The 24,442-nt window shown below is 41.9% G+C and overlaps 1 protein-coding gene across 3 annotated transcripts; it reads right to left on the bottom strand.

Annotated features, from left to right (window-relative positions):
* macf1b (microtubule actin crosslinking factor 1b) lies at positions 1 to 23,953 on the bottom strand. Of its 3 annotated transcripts, XM_049584139.1 has the most exons (41): positions 23,138 to 23,953; positions 21,435 to 21,628; positions 19,285 to 20,017; positions 19,027 to 19,083; positions 18,721 to 18,891; positions 17,326 to 17,492; positions 17,056 to 17,215; positions 16,862 to 16,946; positions 16,181 to 16,425; positions 14,705 to 14,824; positions 14,410 to 14,517; positions 14,084 to 14,302; positions 13,561 to 13,764; positions 13,235 to 13,466; positions 12,688 to 12,914; positions 12,470 to 12,592; positions 12,286 to 12,387; positions 11,741 to 11,842; positions 11,397 to 11,561; positions 11,100 to 11,255; positions 10,568 to 10,765; positions 10,004 to 10,132; positions 9,738 to 9,908; positions 9,497 to 9,652; positions 9,191 to 9,397; positions 8,943 to 9,062; positions 8,694 to 8,863; positions 8,432 to 8,591; positions 7,882 to 8,076; positions 7,073 to 7,198; positions 6,605 to 6,748; positions 6,218 to 6,406; positions 5,519 to 5,633; positions 5,230 to 5,396; positions 4,949 to 5,111; positions 4,588 to 4,742; positions 4,413 to 4,487; positions 4,092 to 4,209; positions 2,517 to 2,662; positions 1,967 to 2,087; positions 1 to 1,813 (listed from the first exon to the last, which is right to left on the bottom strand). In XM_049584139.1, the coding sequence occupies exons 3-41, from the start codon at positions 19,939 to 19,941 to the stop codon at positions 1,788 to 1,790; spliced, it is 6,351 nt and encodes a 2,116-aa protein (XP_049440096.1). In that variant the 5' UTR covers positions 19,942 to 20,017; positions 21,435 to 21,628; positions 23,138 to 23,953; the 3' UTR covers positions 1 to 1,787. The 3 variants fall into 3 exon arrangements, with proteins under 3 accessions (XP_049440096.1, XP_049440095.1, XP_049440097.1); XM_049584138.1 differs by lacking the exon at positions 21,435 to 21,628 and having other exon boundaries at positions 19,285 to 20,021; XM_049584140.1 differs by lacking the exons at positions 16,862 to 16,946; positions 17,056 to 17,215; positions 17,326 to 17,492; ... (3 more) ...; positions 21,435 to 21,628; positions 23,138 to 23,953 and adding an exon at positions 16,624 to 16,670.
* Positions 23,954 to 24,442: the final 489 nt, after the last annotated feature.

Here is a 24,442-nt window from a genome sequence, read left to right on the forward strand (position 1 = left end):
TTATTAGTGACATTCATCTACAGTTTCCCTAAATTAGACATCAGAATGAGTGCTGGGTATAGAAACATGTACAGTACAGAAAGATTAGGGTGCATAGCAATAGGAGTCAAATCTGGCTATTATTGGCTTTTTACAGTACAGTAAAATTTTAACCTCCTCCAATATCAACACATTGAGGCCGAGAGTTCATCATGTAAAAACAGTTTTGACTTTTAAAAAATCATTTTTTGACAACTGCATAGACCAAATGCAATTGGGTACATAAGCTACTGTCTTGTGTGTAAGGTAGGTCTAGTAGAAACCTACACGTACAAATACAGCGACCTTACACTGCTGATAACGTATTAACTGCTCTATAATAGAACCAGAGCGAAAGCCAGGCACAGTGCAACACTGAACAGCCTCTGCAGTATTGATGGTGGAGCTGCAGTTGCTTCTCTCTTGGGAAAATGTATTTCAGTATTTCTTTGCAGAAACGATGCATATTGGTATCTTCAGGATTATCAGTAAACTTTGGAAGAAACAGATGTAGCGTCTTACATGTTTCTTTAACACCTTTGAAAGTAGAGTCATAAAATCAAAATGTTTGTGAGAATTTCTGAATGGATTGGAGGTTGAAGGAAAAAGAGCAGCGAGACAGAAATAAAGAAAATGAAAAATATACTGCTTTTGGTAGAAGAGGCTGGTAAAGGAAATCAAGCAAGAACTACAGTTAGACCAGACATGTCACCTCCAGTGTATTCTCATGAAATATTAATTCTTTTTGCCAAATTTCCCACTTAGCAAAACAACCTATCTTCAGTAGTAGGACACAGAAAAAGTGCATTTTTATGAAAAGTATGTGCTAAACAAAACTTTCACAGGAAGTACACTGTTATAAAGGAAAACAACACGTCTACATTTTCACAGTAATGTTCCATAGAAATACGTACATCCAAAGGCAAAACCAATCCTGAGAAAATAATCTCTATAAATCAACAATGACCTGTCAGTGCATTGTTCACCACACCATCTCCAGTGTTTAAAACATCCTTACAATAAAGAACGATAAAAATACATAATCATTTGAAAACACGGCGTCAAAAAAAAAAAAAGAAGCTAAAAGACAAAAACAGCGTGGCCCTGCCAACAACGTCATCTTCATGGAATGAAATAAAATAATATCACAAAGCTGATGGACAGCGTACTGTACCCTTCACATACATATGATTTTGGTATATGTGTCTTTTTTTTGGATGCTAGTTGGGGCAGTCAGACAGTACAACACCTTTATATATCATGTACACACATGGTCTCACTGTATGTCACTTAAAATTCACATTACTGTCCATGACAAGAGTATTATAGTACTGTCTGACTTTGCTCATCTTTACAACTAAAAAAAGAATATGCTGGAACAAAAACTAAATCTGATTTAAGCAAGGCTCTGGCTATCATGCAATAAGCATCCATGCAGAACTTTTCAATTCCTACTTTCTACGCAATCAGATACTACTGTATGAAATGCAACTGGGGACAAATAAAATCTTTGCCTTGCATCTGGACTGACCTCCACACAGAGCACACATGATCTTCACACAGCTTTTTCAAAGTTAAAGACCCTTTACCATCACCTCTGGTGACCCTCTCTGTACTCTTCTGTCAGTGTCTGCTTTCAGACGTGACTGATGCATTGTTTTTGGCCCCTCTATCACGTTACTTCTTCTTATCACTCTGTTTCGAGGGCCCCAAGGCTGTGTTTGGGCTCCACACTGCAGCACACACATGGTTCTCAGAGGCTGAGTTAATCATGTGGGTAACCTCTCAGCTTCGTCTAGACGGTGCACAGGAAGGAAAACAGAAAAGACGGGGTTAACTCACCAGTTCTCAAGTTCTTTTCATGTTTGTGTATCCAGTGAGAACTGCAACTGTACTTCTGCAGGATGCATGACAAAGCAAATTTCATTAAAAATAATGATTAGCTGACCTGATGGTGAGGGAGAATTGTCATCTCCTGCTGTGGCAAACTGTAGATCAGAGCCCAAAGCAGCGATGGAGCTTCTGGGACGGATGCAGCGGTCACCTGAGAAACTTCTGCGGAGTAACGCCTGAAAGATGACATGTTAGACTATTTAAATTAAAATATTTCAATAGCATTTTTTAACTGTTAATGGAAAGTTGCCACATGCAGCATTTTTATTTTATTCAAAAGCACATTCAAGAAAACTCCATTTTGCAAACTGTATTTTGCGTAGTCAAGCTAACAAGAAGATGAAACTTTGCAGTGACAAGAATAGAACTGGACGATGTGTCTTATTTGTAAATTAGAAGAGGTAAATGTATGTAAAGATGGTTTACTAAAGACAATGTGAAAAATGTAAATAGAGCACATTTGCCTCACCTCGGGATAGTTTATTGTGTTAATGGTAAAAACCACAGTGTCTTAAAACTGGTGTAGCCATGATATGTTGGCATTAAATTAGCACATGTAGCCTCTAAATAATTTACAAAATAATGGGGTTTAGCTTGTGTCTTGCCTTGCGCGTCATGGGGCTGGTGGGGGCGGAAGCACTGCTGTAGAGGCTGAGGCTCGAGTTGGACCTGCTGACAGTCAAACCCTTAGAAGTGCTTCCTGCAGGAGACAAGTACTTCTCCTTGATCTTCAGGTTGGTCCTGCCTTTCACTGTCGGTGACACAGCAGGAAAATTTAACAGAATACTGTATAAACATGGTTTAATGTATAGCAGCCACTCCTCCTATAGCAGCCAGCAGGCTCTGTAAACGTAAATAATTGAAGCAAGACTGTCAATATCAATATGTATAAAAACTTCTTCAAATGTAGGCAATACTCACAGCAAACATACTAGAATATCAAAACTTTACCAGCAATAGATTTTAAGTGGAACACACACATGTTTGAGCAGTTTTAATAGATGCATGGTAGCCTGACACTGCCAGATCTATTTAAAAATGAAAATTAGTCTGGAACCTCTCAGTCCATTTCTGATTTCTAAGGGGCATTATCAAAAGGTTATCAACATGTGATGTACTGCAATGACCATGTCCGCCAGGTGTAGGTGGCCATACACAGCACATTAGGGAGGGACTTGCCCTAAGTTTTTAACTTGTGTCAAACCTTTCAAAAGTACGGAAAATACACTTTCCTTCTCAAGGAAAGCGTTAAGTGCAGTTGATTCTTTATATTGTCCACTTCACAGCCTTACAGCCTCAGCACAGTGACAATATATATATATATATACATATATATATATATATATATATATATATATGTATATATATATATATATATATATATATATATATATATATATATATATATATGTATATATATATATATATATATTTAACATCTTAAGTACTAGTGTTAATCACTGTAACATAATGCACATTCTATTTGATTTTATTTTAATGCACACTTTAATTTCTATTGTATCTTTTTGCTTTATATTTACATACTTCTATTTGATACTCTTATTCTTAATTCTCATAATACTCTATTCTTTACAGCAGAGCAACTGTAATGAATTCTGATTCTGATTAAGTTTGTTTAAAACCAATGCAACAGCAGCTTCCGCAGAAAGTTCCACATCAGCTGTAGCCATCTTGGTTGTTTTTTAATTGCCTCAACAGTGCTCCTGTTTATGGTCTTCTTCCCAAGTATTAAATCATTGCCCCATACTAGATAAACAGTTGTAATTGGCCTGACATGTGTCAGGCTGCTGGAAATCTGTCAAACTGGAGGGAGACCAGACGCATCTGCCAGAGCAAATAAAAGATGAGCCGGCAGATTTGTCTGGTTCCTGGCAAGATGCATGCATGCTTGATCATTTAAAAATGCTTACATGTTCATATATAATATTTGACATTAGTTACAAATATACTGTCAGATAGCATGACGCCAAATATGTGTTTAGGTTATCTGTTGTATGTATGGATCCAAGCAGCATGTATCACATTTAGTCCCACCAGACACTGAAGACTTTACAGCACATAACATTAATTAAAAGGTGTTTTGTCAAGAAAATATGATAAGATAGATATGAAGATATGATAAGGCAGATATGACTGGCAGTCAGGAGCAGTGTACTGACCTCTGCAGGGGTCATTCTTTACCAGGAACTCATCTAGAGCAGTCCAGCCTCCCCCCACCCTGACCATCAACGTGCTGCGCAGGATACGGACCATCCGCAACTGTTGGGAATCTCCAAACTGCAGCAAAGAGACAAAACACAAATTGCAAGTTATACTTTTTAAAGAACTTGTTACATTTTGCAAGAAATGACAGATGCTTCTGTAGGACCAGGAAATGTAACCAGTGTCACTTCCTGTGTGGGCCAATGGAAATCAGACGTTAAAATATAATTCAGAAGCTGCTATAATATGTTTTATAACTGTCCATAAAAATGACTCACCCTGTATCTGTTGGCACTTATTTGCTCCACTTGGAACCTCTTGGGACAGTTACACTGCGACACCTGCCGACTCACCTAAAGACAATGAGATAATCTCTCAGTAAGTATAACAGTGAGTGTCCTCTAATAAATCAATCTGCATTTGTGCGTTTTCTTGTGCGCACACTGTTCACACCTCTTCGTTGATTTGATCTGCATCCAGTGTTCTCCTGTAGGGATCTCTGCTGGGGTGAAGCGCGCTCACAAACTCATAGTAGTCAATAAAGCCGTCACTGTTCAAGTCAAAGATGTTTGCTACTGCGTTCATCTCCAGAGAGTTGGTGGGAAATTCTACAGCAGAGAGATGTAAACCCGAGAGGATTTAAAACTTGTACTACACAGATGCAGCATAGCATTTTAAACAACAGTTAATACACGAAACAATGGGGATAGTCATATAGAAGTCTGCCTAAGTAAAAGGAATCATTGATCATTTCAAATGGACTTGTCTTGTCATTTTTGAAGCTGTCTTCTGACACTGAACACAGGGCACTTACTGGAAGCAAGGACATAATCAACAAACTCCTTCTGGCTGATGCGTCCATCCTGGTCCCTGTCAATGCTGCGGAACACGTCTAAGATCCGTGATTTCAAATGACTAATCCATTGCATGTAACGCTTTCGCCAAATATTGAAGTCGAAGTTTGCAAATTCTTCCATCTGAATAAAATAAATAACATCTATGTTAGTTATTAATGCTGGGAAAACTGAACACAAATGACTTTTACCACAATATATTGGCCAGCTTTGTTTTTAACATTTCAGAAAGTACAGTAACCTCTTTGAGTGTTTGCTGTTGTTGCTCGAGACGGTTTTGTCTTGCCACAGCCAGGAGCCAAAGTTTCTGCCACTCTTTGACCAGCTGACTGAGCTCTGGGGTCTGGGGGTCAAGGTTCTCCAGGGGAATAGGTACAGTGGGCTGCAGCTTCAGAGTGCTCCTCCTCTCTGGAAGGAGAAACAACAATATGTGAGTCCTGGAATCAGCTCAAGCAACTCATTTCATTAACAGTAAGTAAAATCGCCATCAAGTTGTTAATTGTAATAATGCTGTTTTCATGGTGTCTTACTTGTGAGTGGCCGTTTGCTGGGGGAAACTTGCTGTTTAGAAATGCTCTTGTGTTTGCAGGACTTTGTGGCATGTTCAACTTCTGGAAACTTTTTATTCAACTCCTCCATGAACACCTGCAGGAAAGAATGATCAGTGATGACATGGTACAGCAAAGATGCTCCTTTACGTTCTTAAAGTTCTGTAACCTGTGGCTAAAAAGGCGGAGCGGGTCGTCCACTAATCAGAAGACAAGTGGTTCGATCCCTGGCTCTTCCAGTCTACATGTTAAAGTATCCTTGAACAAGATACTGAACCTCGAATTGCTCTCGATGGCTGTTCCATCAGTGTGTGAGTGTGTTTATAGCTCTGTAGCAGGTGGCACCTTGTTCGGTAGCCTCGGCCACCAGTGTGTGAATGTTTGTGTGATTGGGTGAATGTGACTCGTAGCATAAAAAGCAATTTGAATGGTTAAAAGACTAATATGGCACGATACAAGTGCAGTCCATTTCACAAGGGTAAAGTACGCTATAACTACATTGTAGGATAAAAAATGTCAACAAATCACTGTAAAATAATTTTGCTATTCTGGACAAATAGTTGCAACAAAAGTTGCTGTTTGAATTCTTCAGAGCAATTACTTTGGTGCTAAATAATAAAGTATTAATTCAGTGAAATTAATACAGTGAAGTAGAAAGCTTTTAGAACAGAGACATCGTACTGTGTGCTGCTCGATCAGTTCTTGGTTCTCCTCTGTGGACTCAGGCAGAGGCTCCTGCTCTCTGAGGTTGAGGGCTTCCTCTGCTGACGAGATCCAGTCTAGTAGCCTCTGGACCTCTTCTCTCTCTGCCTCCAGTGCTGCCAAGCTGGCCTGGATCTTCTGGCCCTGCTGCTGAGCCCAGGTTTGAACCTGACTCAGGAAACAAGTAGAGGGAGGAAATTACATTTGTTCCATTCAGATGCTCTCAAATGTTGTCACTGTTTTACAGTTTAGAATGCCAAAGGTATTGAAACAGTGTCTGTAAAAACATTTTCATTTATCATGGATTTCAAAGGTTGAACATATATAATCTGCTATTACTTATAACGCAGGCATGAGAGTGCTCACCTCCTCATAGCGGGTCTTGGTGACACTGATCCAAGATTTTAGGGTGATTATAGAGTCTGGGTGACAGGAGGACAGGATCTCCTCACCCAGACACTGAATGTTCTGTAACTCCACAGCCTGAGTCTGCAAGGCATCCATTGATTCCTTTAGAGGGGGAGAAAAAAATGTATTCAGCTTTATATCAAGTAAAACACATTCTCATATAGGCAGTACAATAGAACGTCACTAATTTTAAACATTGTTTAAGCAGTTTGTGGCAGCAGGATACCAACTACTGGTCAGAGTATCCATCCATCAACAGGTTGAATGAGTTCAAGCATGACAGCGTGTAAATATCCACCCTGCCTAACTACCTACTACAATACTGGATCCTTATCAGGTATTCTTTAGCTGACCCAGAGCCTTGACCTCCCCTGAAGCACAATGTATTTCCCTGCAGGAAGTGATAAAGTATCACGTTATACTGACCTCGTGTTGATTGCGGAAAGCAAGCAAACTGTCCTCCTCCTCTGGTATCACCCCGTATTTCAGTATCCTCTCTGCCTCTGTGAGGCGCTCCATGAAGGAGTGGACAAGGCCGTCAAACTTTTCAGCCTAATGGAAACAAAGGGAAAGGTTAAGATAAGAGAGGGGGTTACTTATCAACTGTTTATGGTCAGATATCAGCCAGTCAACTAGAATTTTACATGTGGGTGTCTCTTAAAATGAGGCTTGAAGTTTGTTTGACTTTTCCAGCCTAACAGCATTCTGAGTGGAACACAACAGCAGCTTTAGGGTGCATGCAAACACCATATGCAATCATATCACATAAACTCATGTCCAAACTGTCCTGCCAGTCGCTTATGTCCATCCCACAATCCCCCGCCCCCTTCTTCCCCAGCTCCAAGTGTTTTATTTACGAATGAGCAACAGTGTTTTCTGTCATATTTTACAAAGTCAGCTAGAAAAGGATGATTCACATGAACAATATTTATGAAATTAAGACATGTTTTTTTGTGTGTTTTTTTTTTTACATAGATTGTCAACTACAATAAATGTATCATCAGTCTCACTGTAGCATTTCTTGGTTGTACAAAGAGCTGTTCAGAAAGTCACCAGTTCTGCCACTTAAATTTCCTAACTGTCATGCCAGCTTGATCAGCATCACAGGTATCCCAGCTTACTCTGTGCAGCAAATCAGTCATTTCCAATACACAAGGAATGGGAACAAAATTCTGGTCGCGTATAGACTGAAAGCTCATTTATTGCCCACTATTATTATTATACGTGAGAAGTACCTGCTGAAGCGCAGCCTCCAGTCTGTCTTGCTTGCTGACAGATAGTTTGCACACAGCCTCCCAGCGGCCCTCCAGCTCGTCCATCTGCTCCTGCAGCCAGTGAGCATCAGCTGTGCTACTCCTGGTCAGATCCCTCACGGAGCGTTTCAGGGTCCTGATGCATCCGGCTCGCTTCCCTAACTCTTTTTGGAAGGCCTGAGAGAAAGAACATTTGCTAAGAAACTGCAATTTCGCTACAAGACAGCATTGAGAAGAAACTGGTGCAACATATGCCATGAGAGGACAGACATAATAGCAAATTATATCAAGAAATAATTACCAGATTACCAGTATAATCACTGCCAACAAATAATGTAATGTAATAATGTAATTATCTGTTTACAGCAGTTAAACAAGGCATTACATTACGTACAAATATTAGCATGAATCCTGATTTTATTGTAAATATGGCGTATATGCTATAGCTTTAAACTGAACTGTACTTATGCCAGTGTGTTCAACATTGCTTATTACTGAGGCCACATATTAAAATGCATTATAGGCACTGTACCTTGTGTTTGTCGATTAGGTTGTTGACCATGTCTTTGTCTCCACCAACAGGAACGTCCTCAGCTAGTTGGGGCTCCGCTCTGTACAGCCAGTCATTCAGTGCCTGGAGAGCATCCGTAAATCTACCTGAGAACAGCAGTGCTTCCTCCAGCTTGTGTTGTCTGAGAGAAACAAACCACAAGGCACATCTTCAAGATCAGCCCTTTTTAAATACATGACAGAAATCTGACTGTGTCCCTGTCAACTGTAGTACAGTTTCATACCTCTCCATAGACTTGCCACTGATGGTGTCCCACGTGTCTTTGAGTTCAGCCAGTAGATTTTCCAGGTGCTGTCTATCATGACCAGTTTGAGCTCTTTCATGAAGGCTGCGTCCGTTCTTCAGCGTAGCTTCGTACATGGGCCTCTTTGACCTCAGCAGTTTCTGGAACTCCTAATTATAAAGTAATAGATCAGTGAAGGAATTCATAAACATATAGCATAAGTTGAATTCACTGTGAGGCCTACTGCACCTTCTGTTCGGTCAGCTGTTGTTTAATCTCCTCGTGGGACACAGCGATCTCTTTATGTGTGTCTAACGTCTGCTCTACCTCCGTCATCCAGTCCACCAGTAGGCGCCATGATTCACTGAACTGAAATTTGAGGAAAAAGATAAATATGTTAAAGTTCCTCTGAGTGGCACAAGTCACACATAAAGTCCATAGTTTGAGAAAGGTGGAAATGGTCATCCATTTATATTGGATTCAGTATAATGTCATACCTGTTTGGCATTCTTCTTGACCTCCTCCAGCGTCCTGCCTCTTTCTGAAACACGCTGCTGTAGCTTTTTGTGGCGATCCTGGACGGTCATGATTAGGTTATGAATGACGTCACAGTCTTCCTTCCTGCTCAGTTCTATTAGCCTGCGGGCTGTATTCTCCACTGTGGTCTTCTTCTCCCCGTAACCGTTCAGCTCATTCACCAGTGTCTGTACAAATAAAAGTATTTTATGAGGCAAAAACGAATACTTCCAAACATGTATGTGAGGCAGACATAGAAAGACTACAGCCTGTGTAAAAAGACTCACTCTGTGCTCCTGCAGTTGAGTACAAACTTTGTCCAGAACAAAACTGGGAGCAGGAAGAAGCCCGACAGCCTCTTCACACTTGCTCATCTTCGTGAGAAGTTCCTGGATGTTACTGTGAAACTCCTTGGCCAGACTCAGTCCTTCTGTTAGCCTTGCCTGTGGGAACAATATGACAATCAGATTTAATCATGCACTAAATTAAAGAAAAATCTATAGGATGACACATGAAAAGTTAAGTAACCTTTCGCTCCTGGATTTTGTTGTAAACAGACGCCCATTTCTGCTCAAGGATAGATAAGCTGTGCTCTGTGCTCGATCCCCGCACAACGTTGCTGCTCTCCAGCATCCTGTGGATGGCGTTCTTCACATCTGTGTAGCTGTGGAGCTTTGACTCCATTTCATTGCACAACTCCTTTGAAGTTTATAGAGAGGAAGTATATGTTTAATGGCTTACAATATTCTTATTTATTGCATGTCTCTTTATTTTAAAAGTCTGGTTAGTCTTACCAAGTGTGCATTGAGCCTTTCACTGGCTGAGTCCGGCATACCCCACATGGTTTTGGAGGAGGAGAGTCTCAGGTCTGTGTTCTCCAGCCACTGCAGGAGATCCTGAATCTCCATGGTAACATCTTGCACCTGCAGAAAAAAAACCCCAACAGAATGAATGCAGCGTCTTCGATGGTGATGTGGCCGTCAGTTCACTACAGCGTTAGTTATGGAAAAGTTTCATCATGTAATATCATAATAATAATAACAACCTTTGTTCTATATTTTATCTATACATAATTGGAGCAACAGTTGCCAACTGCTAACCATGATTTAATAATAGGTATGTTTTAAATTCCTTTATGACAATAAAAGCACCAGTGCCTCTACACATTTTTATGTAAGCCTTTACAATGACCACAAAAGGGCGCCATGATAAACTGCTAATGACAAAATGCAACAGTGCTGAGGAAATCCTTACATATAGTCCAACAATATACTATATATAGTTCATTTTTTACTATCCTCTTTTGTCACTGTTGCTGCTACTGTTGCAAATTAACAGATCTGTTTTTTTCTCTTCACCTGACTCAGTCTGTTCTCCAGCTCCAGCTGCCTGCGTTCAGTCTCACAGCGGACAAACTCCCAGCTGTCATTGAGTTGCTCCAGCCGAGACTGTAAACCATGTGGACTGTCCCCGGACCCGACCTCCAGCAGCCCCCTGCCTGCCTTGTTCAGGGACTCCATCGTACGAACATGGGACATGACATCATTTCGCAAGACCTTGGAGAAGAAGAAGCATAAGAGGAAAAGTGTGATTCAAATGTATTGTTTGGAGGTGTTAGGAACTAAGTGTTTTCTGGTCTGAGCTGTGTTGGCCAAGAGATGATTTTAGCAGTGTGCCGTGTTGGTAACTATGAATAAATAGAGGTAACACATGGTAGAAACCTTGGTGAACACTTTAAGGAGACAGAAGTCTGTTATTCATCCAAGGCAAAGTGTTATCTAGCAGATAAACCCACAGCTCTATAAGAAGGTTACAGGACTCATTGTTTACAAAGTCTGAAGGAGCTTTATTACACATAGTACATATCATCGTATTTAGGCCACCACCAACCTTGTGTTTGGCCAGCTCTATTTCACAGGCCTGCAGGTCGATGCTGATTGGCCGGCTGCCCTGCAGTTGTTCAGCAGTCCGGGACAGCCATGTGTGCAGCTCATCCAATGTGTTTTGGAACTGACCCAGACCCAGCAGAGCACACTCCAGCTGATGCTGGTGGCAGCACAGGAACAAATGTTAAATATTAGACTTTTGTTGAGGCAACATCACATTTTAATCAATAACATAGGGACATTGTGCACTTAGTGGATGATAGTGCTAATATTAGTATTACATAATTTCTTATGTTCTTACCTGTCTGTTGACAGTCTCTGACTCCAAGCTGTCCCAGCGCTGTCTGAAATCACACAGCGGTGAGACGGAGCCTGGACGCTCAGAGCCTGGAGACAGGCGGCACACAAAGCGATGGTTCAGGCTTTCTATCTCTATTTTCTTCTGGTAAAGTTCTCGCTTGAATTCCTGAGGGAAACAACAAAGACAGAATATATGTTTGGAAATTAACTTTCATCATGACTGATATGTTTTCTGATATAATAAAATACAACACACATAGCCTAAAACACTGTCTCTGTATAATATGAAACCAACATACAGAAAAACTTTTATCATTGATGGTTACAGGTGTACATCAACCTCACCTTAAGATCACACAGCTGCTCTTTTACTGACTCCAGGTCAGTTCCAACCATGAACTCTTCGGTAGACCTCAGCTCAGCCGACTTCAACCACTCAAAAAGACCCTATACGCAGAACATTAACAGAGTGTGCATTAACGAGCAATAAAAAATACACTTTATAATCACTCAGCTGTTGTTTCACTCAGCCCTTATTGCCATGTTGTGCGATTTTAACAGGGAATAAATTATATTGCAAGCAGCCAAACATGTCACTCTGTTGGCATATGCAGCTGGATACATTCCGCATAGTTTTATTTTTATACTGTCTTGCACAGTTTGCCATTAAACGCATTTGCCTTTGGCAGAGGACCACACAGTCCGTCTGTCAATCGAAAATAAGAAGCTGCAGGGAGTCAGTGTCTGAACTTTGCAACAGAACAAAAGACTAGCTTTGTCTCTGGCAGTGTGCCATAACACTGCTTGAGTCAGACAGTAATGGCCCAAGTGTCCTGTTTGATATGGTTATGATTCTATGATGTAAGTATACACTGTATATAAACACACACCTGCATAGTGTCTTGATAATGTAGAGCCATCTGCAAGGACTCCTCCAGCTTTTTGTGACATTCATTCCACAGTTTGCTCAAGTTGTTCCATGTGCAGTAAAGCTTTAAAACGGCAAACAAGGTTTCAAGTTAGTCAACACAACATGATGAGTCCAAAATGATTTTATTTCAATGTATTTCTCACTTCATCCAGGCTCTTTGTGACATCTGGTTTGTCTGTATCCCCACATGCTGACATCAGATCCATTCCCAAAACACCAAGAGTATCCAGATCTCCCTGTAAACTGTCAATATCCTCCCTGAGAGTCTATAAAAATAAAAGACAGAAAAGGTTATACAGTGATATTTATATAACCATGTAGGTTTTTTACACATGATTCCTTTAGAAGCCTCCAGACGAACCTGCATGGTTTCAAGGCTCTGGCGGATTGTTTCGGAATCTGTTCGACTGGCATTGAGATCCAAAACCGCCTGCTGAGCATCACTGAGAGCAGCCGTGACATCGCTGACATCGCTCCAGAACTTCAGGGCAAGATCCAAGAGTTTGAGCAGCCAGCTTTCCCTCTCTTGGGCCTGAGTATGTGCCTCATCCCACAGCTGGGACAGACTGGACACTCGCTCCTGGATTGCTGAAATCACAAGGATATAGCAGGGATATTGCTTAGAATTGGCTCTTTTCCTAAAGATTTTTTTTTTGGGGGGGTCTTTTTAGCCTTTAATGGATAGGACAGACAAGTATGAAAGGGGGAGAGAGAGGGAGTGACATGCAGCAAAGGGCCACAGGCTGGAGTCGAACCCGGGCCGCTGCGGCAACAGCCTTGTACATGGGGCGCCTGCTCTGCCACTAAGCCACTGACGCCCCAGAATTGGCTCTTTTCCTACAGCAGCACTGCTACTTGTTGCCCAGTATTTATCAGGACAGCATCATATCTGAATAGAAGATGATTACCTGTGCCGACAGATCCATCACCAGCTGCCTGAGTGTTAGCCAGCAGTTCGTCTGCCTGTGTTTTGACACTGCCGAGGCCCAGCTCCAGCTTAGACAGCTCAGCAAGGGTGTGTTTGTTGTCCTGCAGCTGCTCCTGGATCCTTGGGGTGAGGCCTTGAAGGGAGGTGGGAGTCTGCATGCGATTGCATAGGCGACCAAGGCTCTCTCTGATAAGGCTCATCCTCTCATTCAGCTAGATGCAAGGAAAGATACAAAGTGTATCTGTGATATGCTGCCAAGTGTAGTGCTATTATGAAACATTTTCTGCATTATCCCAGCATCCTTACTTGTGTGAATCGAGGCAATGATTCCTCCAGTAGATTAGCAGTCTCTCTGACCCGGTCTCTGATGGCTCTGTGCTGCTCCTCGGCCTCTGTAGCCTTTCGACAGAACTCATCCCCCTGAACGGGGTTTAGCTCTGACAAGCGTTTTGCCAGGGAGCATAAGCGTGCAATTAGGGGTCTGTGTTCTGCTATAGACTCCCTCAGACCCTGAGCAGAGGAGAGATAAAAGAAAAGTTTAATAATAATGTGGAGAGCAGACAATTCTTTCAGAGAGAACATGACATAATCTAATCCCTAAAATGTATAGAGGAAGGTAAAATACAAACATACACATTGTCTCTTGAAAAGTAAGCCTATCAGGAAGTAGATAACGTCAGTGAACTGTACTTGAATAGAACAGCTCATTCACCCAGGAGAAAATGGGAGCTGACTGAAGTATAAAAGGACTTCTTTGTTGATCTGGACAAAAAAGGTATGATAAAAAAAAAAGCTGGCACTGTAATGTGGAGAGGCAGGTTTCTTGTACCTGTAAGAGGTCCTGTTGTTCCCGAAATGCCTCGTAGCTAATTGTGCTCAGGGAGAGCTGGCCAATTAGGGTTTGAGTTTCTTCAAGCCAGGGCGAAACCTCAGCGAAGCCCTCGGAGAACTGGAGAAGAAGCGACTGAGCATGCTCAAGCTGCAGGACCACATGGGAATTGGTGGCTGAGGTGGTGTTGCATTGTTCCTGTAGGGCCTCTAGTGGGGTCTGCATGGGGACGTGACAGTAAAATATATACAAATGTAAACACCTTAAAAGTACATTCGTTTACAATATCAGTAAATTTGTCGCATGAAATAAAGTGTAGAGAATACCTGCAAATTGCCTGTGTCGCCTTCATCACTGTATGTCAGTAAGATTTCCGCAATCTTCACCATCTTTTCAATGTTGAACCTGTGTTGAAGAATCTCTACGGCCAAAATCTATTCAGGGAATAACACATCAAATTAAATTCACCTGATAAACACCATTTAAATTAATATCTGATACTTCACATCTTTGTACATTAGAAATGACAGACACATAATCATGTAGTGTTTTTTTATTAAAAGTGAGACAGTATTCATTTAGTTCATTAGTTAGTCAGTTTTATTTGTGTAGTGTCCTGACCTTCTGTTCATAGAGTTGTTCTGCTATGAGCTCGGGATCCAGATGAATGGTTTTCAGCTTCTCAAGACTCAGCGCTGTGTCTCTGAACCAAGCCACCTCCTTCACCACCGCCTGTTCCAGCTGATACAAAATATACTGCATGTTAGCCTAGCTTTAATAACATATAAAATATATCACAACAGTGTATAAAAAATATCATAATTGAGACATAATACTATTATGTTTGAAATCTAACACCACTTGGCAACACACTAGCAATGATATAAATCTGGGTTATAATTAAAATTTAAAGCCAATAATATGATGGGTACATGAATGATGGTTTTATGTTCACATAAAGTTCTTGAACATTAATGACTTAATGAACCTTGAGAAGTATAAGTTTGTACAAATGATTACAGTTAAACAGTATTACAGCAGTTACACAGTCACAACTGAATGAAAACTATGTAAAGAATACAAAAAAATAAATAAAATAGGCCATATGAAAGGAATTGAAGAATAACATTGATATGCTTTTTAAAAATAAGACAAAAACATTTAAAAAATATTTAAATATATAAGCAACGGTATATAGACATATCAAAATATAAAAGCAATAAAACAATGCTTGAAAATGTCCTCGAAAATGAAACATATGTAACCACTTAAGTAATAGCCTTAAAGGTATTTTATGAAGCATAAACCCAATGTAAAAATTTGTATTTGCATTAGGAGGCCTGTAACATCAGGGCAATAACTAGTGCCCAAGTATAAGTTTCGCCTTCTCAGACATTGTTCACCTATCACCCTAACGACTGCTCCATCCCTATATTAACATGATTAATGACACCTGTGCTTTTCCTGCAATGACATTAAAACATCAACCATGCAGGCATCATGGAGGTTCATTAAGTTAGAAAGATGTATGGCTGTATGTATTTATGTACACATAGCTAAATGCAATTGAGATAAATCAACCGGTTGGAGCTTTTAACGTTAGCTCTAAGTAACTTGTTAATGTTACCTTTGGGAGTCAGCAACGCTCACTTGAACAGCAAACTAGGTATGTAGTTGTATTAACATTTAGCATTAATTTTATCTAACTCTACCAAAGCACTTTGCTTTGCCTTTGTTAAATTGTTGTGTACTTATTGTGAGTTAGGTAACGTTAGCTAGCTACAGAAGCAAAAAAGTGACTTTATTTAGGTTAAAAAGCTGACACATTTGAAGTTAACAAGCTAACGTTACTTTGTAACACTGGTACTGAAATGTAGCCTAATATTAGCTTACACAAATGTGTGTACTATTCAGAAGTGTAAAGTCAGAAAAAAAAGTAATTATCATAAAGTCAGACTCAGTTAATTGTAACGTGACGTACAGTAATCTGGCAAAACTTTGAGGAGGCTTCAGCTACTTTCCATTGAAAATAATTAACGTTAGCAACACTGCTAAAGCATCTGACTGGTTCACTGTAGGATTGAGCGGGAACCTTACCCTCTGTCTCTCAGCTGCACATAGTACTGCATCTCCAGCATGTGTCTGTGCTCCTGCTGCCCCCAGGAGCTCCCTCTCGATGCGGCCCAGCCACAGGTGGAGGTCCTCCTGGCTAGAGGTGCAGCGACTGGAGGCCTCCAGGGCCTGCTCCAGCCTCTGCAGCACATCCAGACTGCTCAGACTCAACACAGAGCAACGGATACGCAGAGCATCCATCTTCTCCTGCACCTGCTGGGCTTCCTCCTCTGAAATAAAGGACAGATCACAAACACTGGGCACATCAGCATGAGGTAAAACCAATATATTTGTGCAGACACTGGCAATATCCAAAAAAATATGTAAGAGAATATTGCCAGTGTCTGCACAAATATATTGCAGACACTGACAATATCCAAAAAAATATGTAAGAGAATATTTTTAGGGATTGACAGAGTTTTATTTACAGGGATAAATATTGTAGTATTGATCCACAGAATTGACCTGTTACAATCACAGATCACAGATATCTGATGGAAGTTTATCTAAGTTACACTGTTTTGAAACTTTCATCAGATTTCACACAACATCAAATGCACAAGCATGTATTAATATTATTATCTATACATTTAAACATTTTAAAATATTAAGATTGGTATTTAAAACTAATATTAATGCCTATTAGACTTTTGTAGCAAACATTACCTGAAATTGCCTCCATCAGATCGTGTCCTGACTTTTGTATTTTCCCTAGCTCAGCAGTTTTGACTTGAATCTCCTCCACAACAGCCTAAAAAAAAGGTGAAAGCATGCCAGAGTTATAATTCTCTACTCAAACAGCACAATGCATATTTACTGTACTGCACATGCAGTTGAACCATATGTGGTAGATTTCGAACCTTGGCCCTGTCTGTGGCCTCTGACAGATGCAGCATCACTCTCTCTGCATTGCGTAGTTCAGCGAGGGTCTGTTCCACCGATATGAGCCATTGCTGCAAGCTGTCTACTCCTTCCTGGAAGAGCTGGGCCCTGGGGAGAATGAGCTCCAGACTTGCCCTCCTACCACCAACAAAAATGTCCACTGATTGTTACCACTGGTGAGTGAGATTTGCATCATGCAGTGAGCCTTGCCAAAATAAAGTGTGATATTGCGAGTAAAGGGAGCTGACCTTTGCTCTGCCTGTAGCTGTAAGGCCTCCCATTTCTGTTTGAGAGTGGAGAGCTTGATCTTTTCCTGCTCCCCCTCCTCTCCTGGGTGGGCCTCGACAAGCCGAGGGCCCTCCAACATCATGGAGTCCATGCTGCGCCTTCGGTCTGTTAGGAGGCGCTGCAGGAGCTGTGAAAGAACAGGTAAGGCCATACTTAATGAAATCAAGAAAGGTTTACTATTGATGAAGTGACTATTGAATTTAATCGAAACATTTTTGCCATTACTACAGAAAATGTCTACCTTATATTTGATATTTAAATGGACAGTTCACCCAAAAATCAAAACTACAATTTTTCCCCCTACCTGTGGTGCTAATTTTGTTAGGAATTTGCTATTTTTTTTGGTGTGAGATGCCAATTGTTGGCGATATCGGCCATAGAGGTGTCTGCCTTCTCTCAAATTTAATGGAACTGGATGGCACCAAAACTCAACAGCAATCTTTTTCTAGAAATCATGACCCAGTTACTCAACATAATCCACAGACCTTGTTGTGAACAGTTTCACGTAGGAACTATTTTCTTTCTGCCGGACTACACCTGCCAACTGAATCACCACGCAGAGGGAAGAGTGCACCTGCTCATGGATGAGAGGATGAGGCTTGTGACAGCATGAAATGTAAACATTAATGGCATCCTCCTCAGCTGTGTTGTAACATTAGCTAGCTCAGTGATACGTTTGGTTCATATAGTTTGATAAAAAAGAAACTGGGTCATGATTTCTCATGCATTATTTGTAGTGCATTTTTGGTGCTTTGAGCACCACAGGCTGATTGCTATCAAGTTCCATTATAGCTGAGAGATGGCATCTGTGCAGCGTATACCTCCAACACTCTGCAACTTACATTAAAACAATCTCGACTAATAAATAGCACTACAGGTAAGAGGAAAAACGTGTATTTCTGACTTTGGGATGGCCTGTCCCTTTACATTCAGAGACATAACATTGCTTGCAGTAAGAATAAACATTTATCAAAGCCCCATTCCTGTTAATTCTGCCTTTAGGTCAGCGTGGAGAAAAGCCCTGTCTCATGTGTCAAGCTCACATTGTCAAGAGCCAGGCAGGTTTCACCTCATCCAGAGAGCTCACAATGGCTGTGATTACAGCTGAAAGGTGAGAGACTTCCCTTCTTTTTTTCATACCCCCAGGAAATACTCACAAAGACTTACTGAAGCTCATTGTGGCTATGAACGCCACCCATTCACTGCTGAATAGAACTGAATTTATATTGTATTTTCCGTGACCCCAGCACACCTTTCTATAGGTAAACCTTTGAGGTGTACTCCCACTACTATAGCCCTTCAAATATGTTTTTTGGAACATGAAATGAGGTGATGTGATGTTGGTGATAACAAACCTTTTGTTCTTGGAGCTGTGCTTTCACAACTTTGACCTCTGACGATGGGGGTTTCTGATTGGCTGTGAGCTCCTCTATCTCACAGACCCATGTGAGCAAAGCGTCCAGGTTTTGAAGAAATGTGTCAGAATCTGTTGACACATCCCTCAGTGCCAAGGCAGATCTTGGTCCCTTGAGAAAGACCACAACAAAAAAATAGATGAAGTATCAATTAATGAAAACACTGTAGGATAATTACTCCAGGTAATACATGGCTAGTTTTACTGTAACAACACAAGGAGAAAAGAGTTAAGGGCAAAAACATACCCTCCATCTATCCAGGCTGGAATCCTGGTCTGAGCTTGAGTGTCCATCACTTTGGAGCTGCAAAATAAAGACAGTCCACATGTTGTTTCAATTCATAAAGTCACTGCTTTCCTGCCACGGTGTTATAGAAACAAAACACTGATTTTAAAGAACGAGTATAGGTGAGAAATTGAAGTTCAGATGACAGGAATGAAGGATGAAATGGAGGACAGATGAGATTTGTTGTGTTGTTTGTAGAAAGTTGGTGTTTTTATCAACCTCAGCGAGTTCCGCAGCGACACCGTTCAGGACTTTTACAGTTCTGGTGACTATGGGGTCCCCTCCTTTATCTCCATGTGGATACTCTGTCACTTCCACGATTTCAGTTACGATCGTCTCCGTCACCTCCGTCACCTCTGTAACCTCACGTGATGCCAGAGTCTTCCAGGACCAGGGGCTACCCTCTCTGGAGTCTCTCCTCTGGAAGCTGGCCCTCCTCTCTGCAGCGCTCTTGTCCGGGTGAACCAAGGGTGATCTGGCAAACTCCGGAGGCACTGTTCTCCTTGTTAGTGTCCCATTTCTGGATGTTTTTATCGGAGAAGGGCTGCCGTGCCACACATTATCCAAAGTACTGGTGCTCCTGATTGTGGAGGCAGGAGAGCTGCGGAGGGGTTTGTCCGAAATGGGAGTATGAGCCCCCTCCTCCCTCTTATGATCAATTTCCTGTGCCTCCTTGTCTTTCTGCACCTCTCCTTCCTTGTTTGCATCCTCCCTTGCTTTGTCTTTGACAGCCACTTCTGGTTTAGCCTCCCCATGTTGCTCAGGGGGCTGCCACTCTCTTCTTCGTTGGTAGCACTCCTTCAAGAACTCCTCGTCTGACCTCACATGCTTGGACTTCTGGCCCAGGCAGCTGGGCCGGCTGATGAGGTTTCCCATAGTCCTTCAGCCCAGAGGCTAGTGAGGTAATAGGTGAAGTAAGGCCCCTCGGCCATGCATGCGGAAGATCCTTCAGCTACCTAAAATAAGACAAGGGGGCTCTGGGTCATCATGCAATGAACAAGTGTGTAAATCAACAAAAAAATACCAATGATATTCTTTCTTAAAATCACAACTTCCCTGCTTTACAGTCACTAAATACTGCTTGCCACAGCTTACATTTTCAGAAAACTGCCATGAGACAAAATGAACCCAGTCTATCGCATCCTTTATTTGCTAAATTTCTGTGCCAACATTGCCCTTTTCTTGGCACTGAAAGACCAGAGGGAACCACAGCAGAGATACTTGGCCTGGATGTTCGCTTTCCCTTTGTCTTCCTTTAGACCACATACACACATGCTCCCCATCCATCTCACATCACCAACTGAAATATTCTGGGCTTAGAAATCAATGTGACAGGCTTGTCGAGGATCCCACTGTTTAGCCTGGCACGCAGAACCATGGGCAAAGAGCCAGCTCTTTCTCTAACACAGCCTGGACCAGTCCTGGGAAACCCGTTAAGGATCTGATCAAATATGACAGCCATAAAAACGCAGACATCGCCTCATTTCTCAGGGGTGAAAACAAGAGGAGGTGGGGTAGGAACACAGAGTGGTATGAGGGCAGTGGGGGGTAGGTAGGAAAACAACAGCGATCAACAGTATACCAGTATCGTGTGCACTGTAAAATCATGGTGTTTTTATGGCAAAAAGCAAAACTACATGCTTTGCTATCATGATCACAGAGTGGGACTGGTAGGATACAGGACATTTCTCTCACTACACATTACTGAATGCCAGTTTCAAATCCAACCATGAAATGGTCAACATCTTTTTTGGCTAAAATTAGTATGATACTGAAAAGACTCATTGCCAGTGACAATATCAAACTGTGCCAGCCTGTCTGCTTCCCCCTCAGCTCAGTGCCTTCATTGTTTTGACAGAAGGGTTAAAGGTGAATGTAATTATCTTGGTCTAGAGGAGCTGAGGTGAGCCCATCAGGAGATCACAGGGAGGGTCCCTGTTGAGGCCGGGTCCTCCCTCTGAGGAGGGGTTGGACTGGTTCATTTACAATTAAACAGGTCACCTCAGGTCATGCCTGGTGACTAAAGACCTGTGGGGGGCCAATGTGGGTCAACAACAGGAAAATTGGGATGTTGGGTCCTCGAGCTACTGAGAAGGATTTTCCTTCTGGTTTAATAAAGCAGAAGAGGCAGATTTGCAGTGCTGTATGAGCACAGTTAGATGCTTTAGTCAAGATTATGCTGAATATGCAGCTGTCTTATCTTTGCCAGAGGTTAGACACAAAGACAGTCGGCAGCCAGGGAGAACTTCACATTGTGCTACTGTCAATATCCACCTCATATTTGAAGGAAATCTCATGTGTGTGTCTCCCAAACTAGTTAAAATGAAGATTTATCACGGCTTTTAACGAAATGAGAATCTAAAAATGACCTACTTTAATATGATGGCTCCATGTGCATTAGGCCAGTAATTACCAACATCATGTATGTCTCTGCTGAGCAGATGATGTAGTCAGTGGATCCACAGGGGAGTACACAGTCAGATCAGAGAGTGGTGCCCAGACAAAGCCTCAGCCTCAAGATCAATGATTACCCAGTTAGCTCAGATCACTGCCCAGCGGTCTCCTGAGGAGGGCAGAGAGAGTGTCTGTGGCTGTGTTCATATGGGTTAACAATTCAAGAGAGAGGGTGTGCCGGGTCTGGTTACTGCAGCGCATGTGTGGTCGTTTGCTAAATTACACAGTTGCCACTACAGTGATCTCATAGCAAATGCATGTGAGGATATGCTGAGTAGTCTCATTAGAGCACACATGACACACTACCAGGAATATGTTACAAAAAATAAATATGCAAACTTATTGTTTTATTATGTCTACTTAACTGGGCCACTGAGACACTGATATACAACATATTTTGGGGGCATTTTGATCGTTTTGTACTCCCAAAATAAGAATACCATGACATGACCTACATTATTCTACAGTCAAAGCAAATCGGGGAAACCCTCTCAAAATGCCTCAAGCCTGTATCTGATATACACCTCACACTTACTAGCATAATGATACTAACCAGAGAGCCAGGGAACCAGAGAACCTCTCCACCATTTAACTCATATTGCGAATGACCTACCCATCCCATTACTTAACCTATTTTAAAATGGGCCCTTAATTCAGACCAGCCCTTTCTCTGCTCTCAACAGTGATTTATGATACATGACTGCAGTCCATTTCCTGATGAATTTGATTACGACCACAGTCTAGCGACTTCGTCATGCAATCGAAATATGAAAAAAAATCTTTATATTATTGTTTACAAATACTGTGGTTTCACATTTCATGTTTACTTCTTATCTAAATCTCAAAATGGGAGACACGTGTATGTATTCAGATTTTTCGAGAAAAGCCTCACTTATCAGAATACTATGAAAAAAAATCTAATGTTCATCATGCATATTGCATCAATTTAACAATTTGCATCATACAAGAAGCATCCTGTGAGTGGGTTTGTAATTAGCAGCAAAACAATAATCATCAATCACAACAGTAGAGCGCCATAATGTTGTGTCACTGCTGTGTGTCTGCCTCGGTTAAGGGTGGTCCTGAAGTAGTAATCATGGTAGTGGTCCCTAATCAAGGATGGCAGCTGCTCATTCACCCATGAGACTCGTAACATTTTAGGGTGGATATTGTACAAGGTCACACGTTCGCCTCAAAGACAGCCTTCAGAACATGCAACACAAAGCTACTGTATCAAATCTAAAGTCAACATGGCTTTGGTAAAATGAATAGTTACTAAACATGGCCATGCCTACTGAGGTGTGTTAAATCTTGATCAGAATTCTGAATCCTTTCAAGTTATCCAAGCAGCTAAAAGACAGTTTTCAAAGAGCAAACTGTTGAACTAAATAAAATATACTTACATCAGAATGATCCATTTACACTGATGTTGTCTCTACTGGAATATTTTATTGCCTGCTGCCCTTGTATTTTTCATTTGGTTAGAGTAAATGAAGAAACAACTCCATCACTGTCACATGGCTCCCTCAATCGCAAAGTCCAAAACCAAACTCTCTCTGAGCCAAACCTACGTTACTGGCAGTTTTGGCGGTTTGAAGCTTACGTGAACCACACTTACCCAGAAGCACAGTTGAGCCAAACAGCATGAGTAAAGGAATCCAGCCAGTCCTCAATCACCATTCAGAAAAGAGAGAAAGAGGAAAAAAAATCCAGCTTTGTTTGAGCATCCTTTGAACGGCCTCCCAGCTCCACCATCCCAAACATGAACGCTCCTCACAAACACATACATTCTCCCTCCAACGCACACTCAATCAAGTCCACTCATTCACACATGCCCACATACAAACACACTTTCTAAACACACTCACACATGTCCTGATAACTCATGCTTTTCCGTTGCCCACAGTCACAGGCAAACAATGTCCTCCTTTCCCCTCACAGTGCACCCCTCCCCTCCCCTCACTTCACTTCTCCTCCCACCAGCTCTGCTCCTCTCCCTTTCTTCTTTGTTGTGGGAGCTGTGATAGAGGAATTCCTTCCTTGTTAACGCCGCCGATGGGATAGTGCACCCAGATGGAGACAATGTATTCCAACGGCTCAGTTGAACTCCCACAGTTCCCAGCCAAGAGCAGTTTTCACATGGAGGTCAGATTGAGCCGGTTCCATATAACGGCAAGGCGGTGGCATTCTCACCAGCGCTGCTGCTGCTGCTGCTCAGGTTGCTCCTATACCAGGCGGCAAGGCGGCAAAGTGCCCCCTTTACCTACCCCAAGCTTTTTTTTTCTCTCTCACTCTCTCCCCCTTCTCATCCAACAAAGCCCCTCCTCTGGGTCTGACTGTGGCTCAGAAACTCCATGCTGCTTCTGCTTGAAAAATGGGATGGGTGGGGGGCAAAAAAAGGAGAGTTTTCTAAAGACCCCTGGGCTGCCCTCGGAACATTCACATGTTAAGTGACAGCTGCCTCAGTCCATTCCCTCTCTCGATGGCGAGGGAGAGAAGTGCAGCCTACAAAAGAAGGGACCCACACCCACCCTTGCTACCCACCCACTCACACATTCACCCCCAACCCCCTTGCAGTCCCCTCTCCCCCATTCAGAGTCAGTGCAGCAGTCTCCACAGCAGCAACAAAGACGACTAATTACTGTAAAACATCTCAGATTACTTTTCAACTCAGCTCCAGCCATTGCAACCCCGGCCCATAAACAAAGAGGCTGGAAGCAAACACACACACACACACACAAAAATAGAGAGCAATGGGAAGACAATACGGAGTCTTTCCCTGCTTTTGGCATGGGAAAGCAAAGGAAGGACCCCTATGGTGGAATTCTATCATGCCCCATTTCAATAAGTCACAATATTTGCCTTAGAAATGCAGAGCACCATGCATACTGTATGCAAACACCATGACAGCAACAGTTACTCA

Source organism: Epinephelus fuscoguttatus, linkage group LG8 (assembly GCF_011397635.1).
Source record: "Epinephelus fuscoguttatus linkage group LG8, E.fuscoguttatus.final_Chr_v1".
Classification (NCBI taxonomy): domain Eukaryota; kingdom Metazoa; phylum Chordata; class Actinopteri; order Perciformes; family Serranidae; genus Epinephelus; species Epinephelus fuscoguttatus.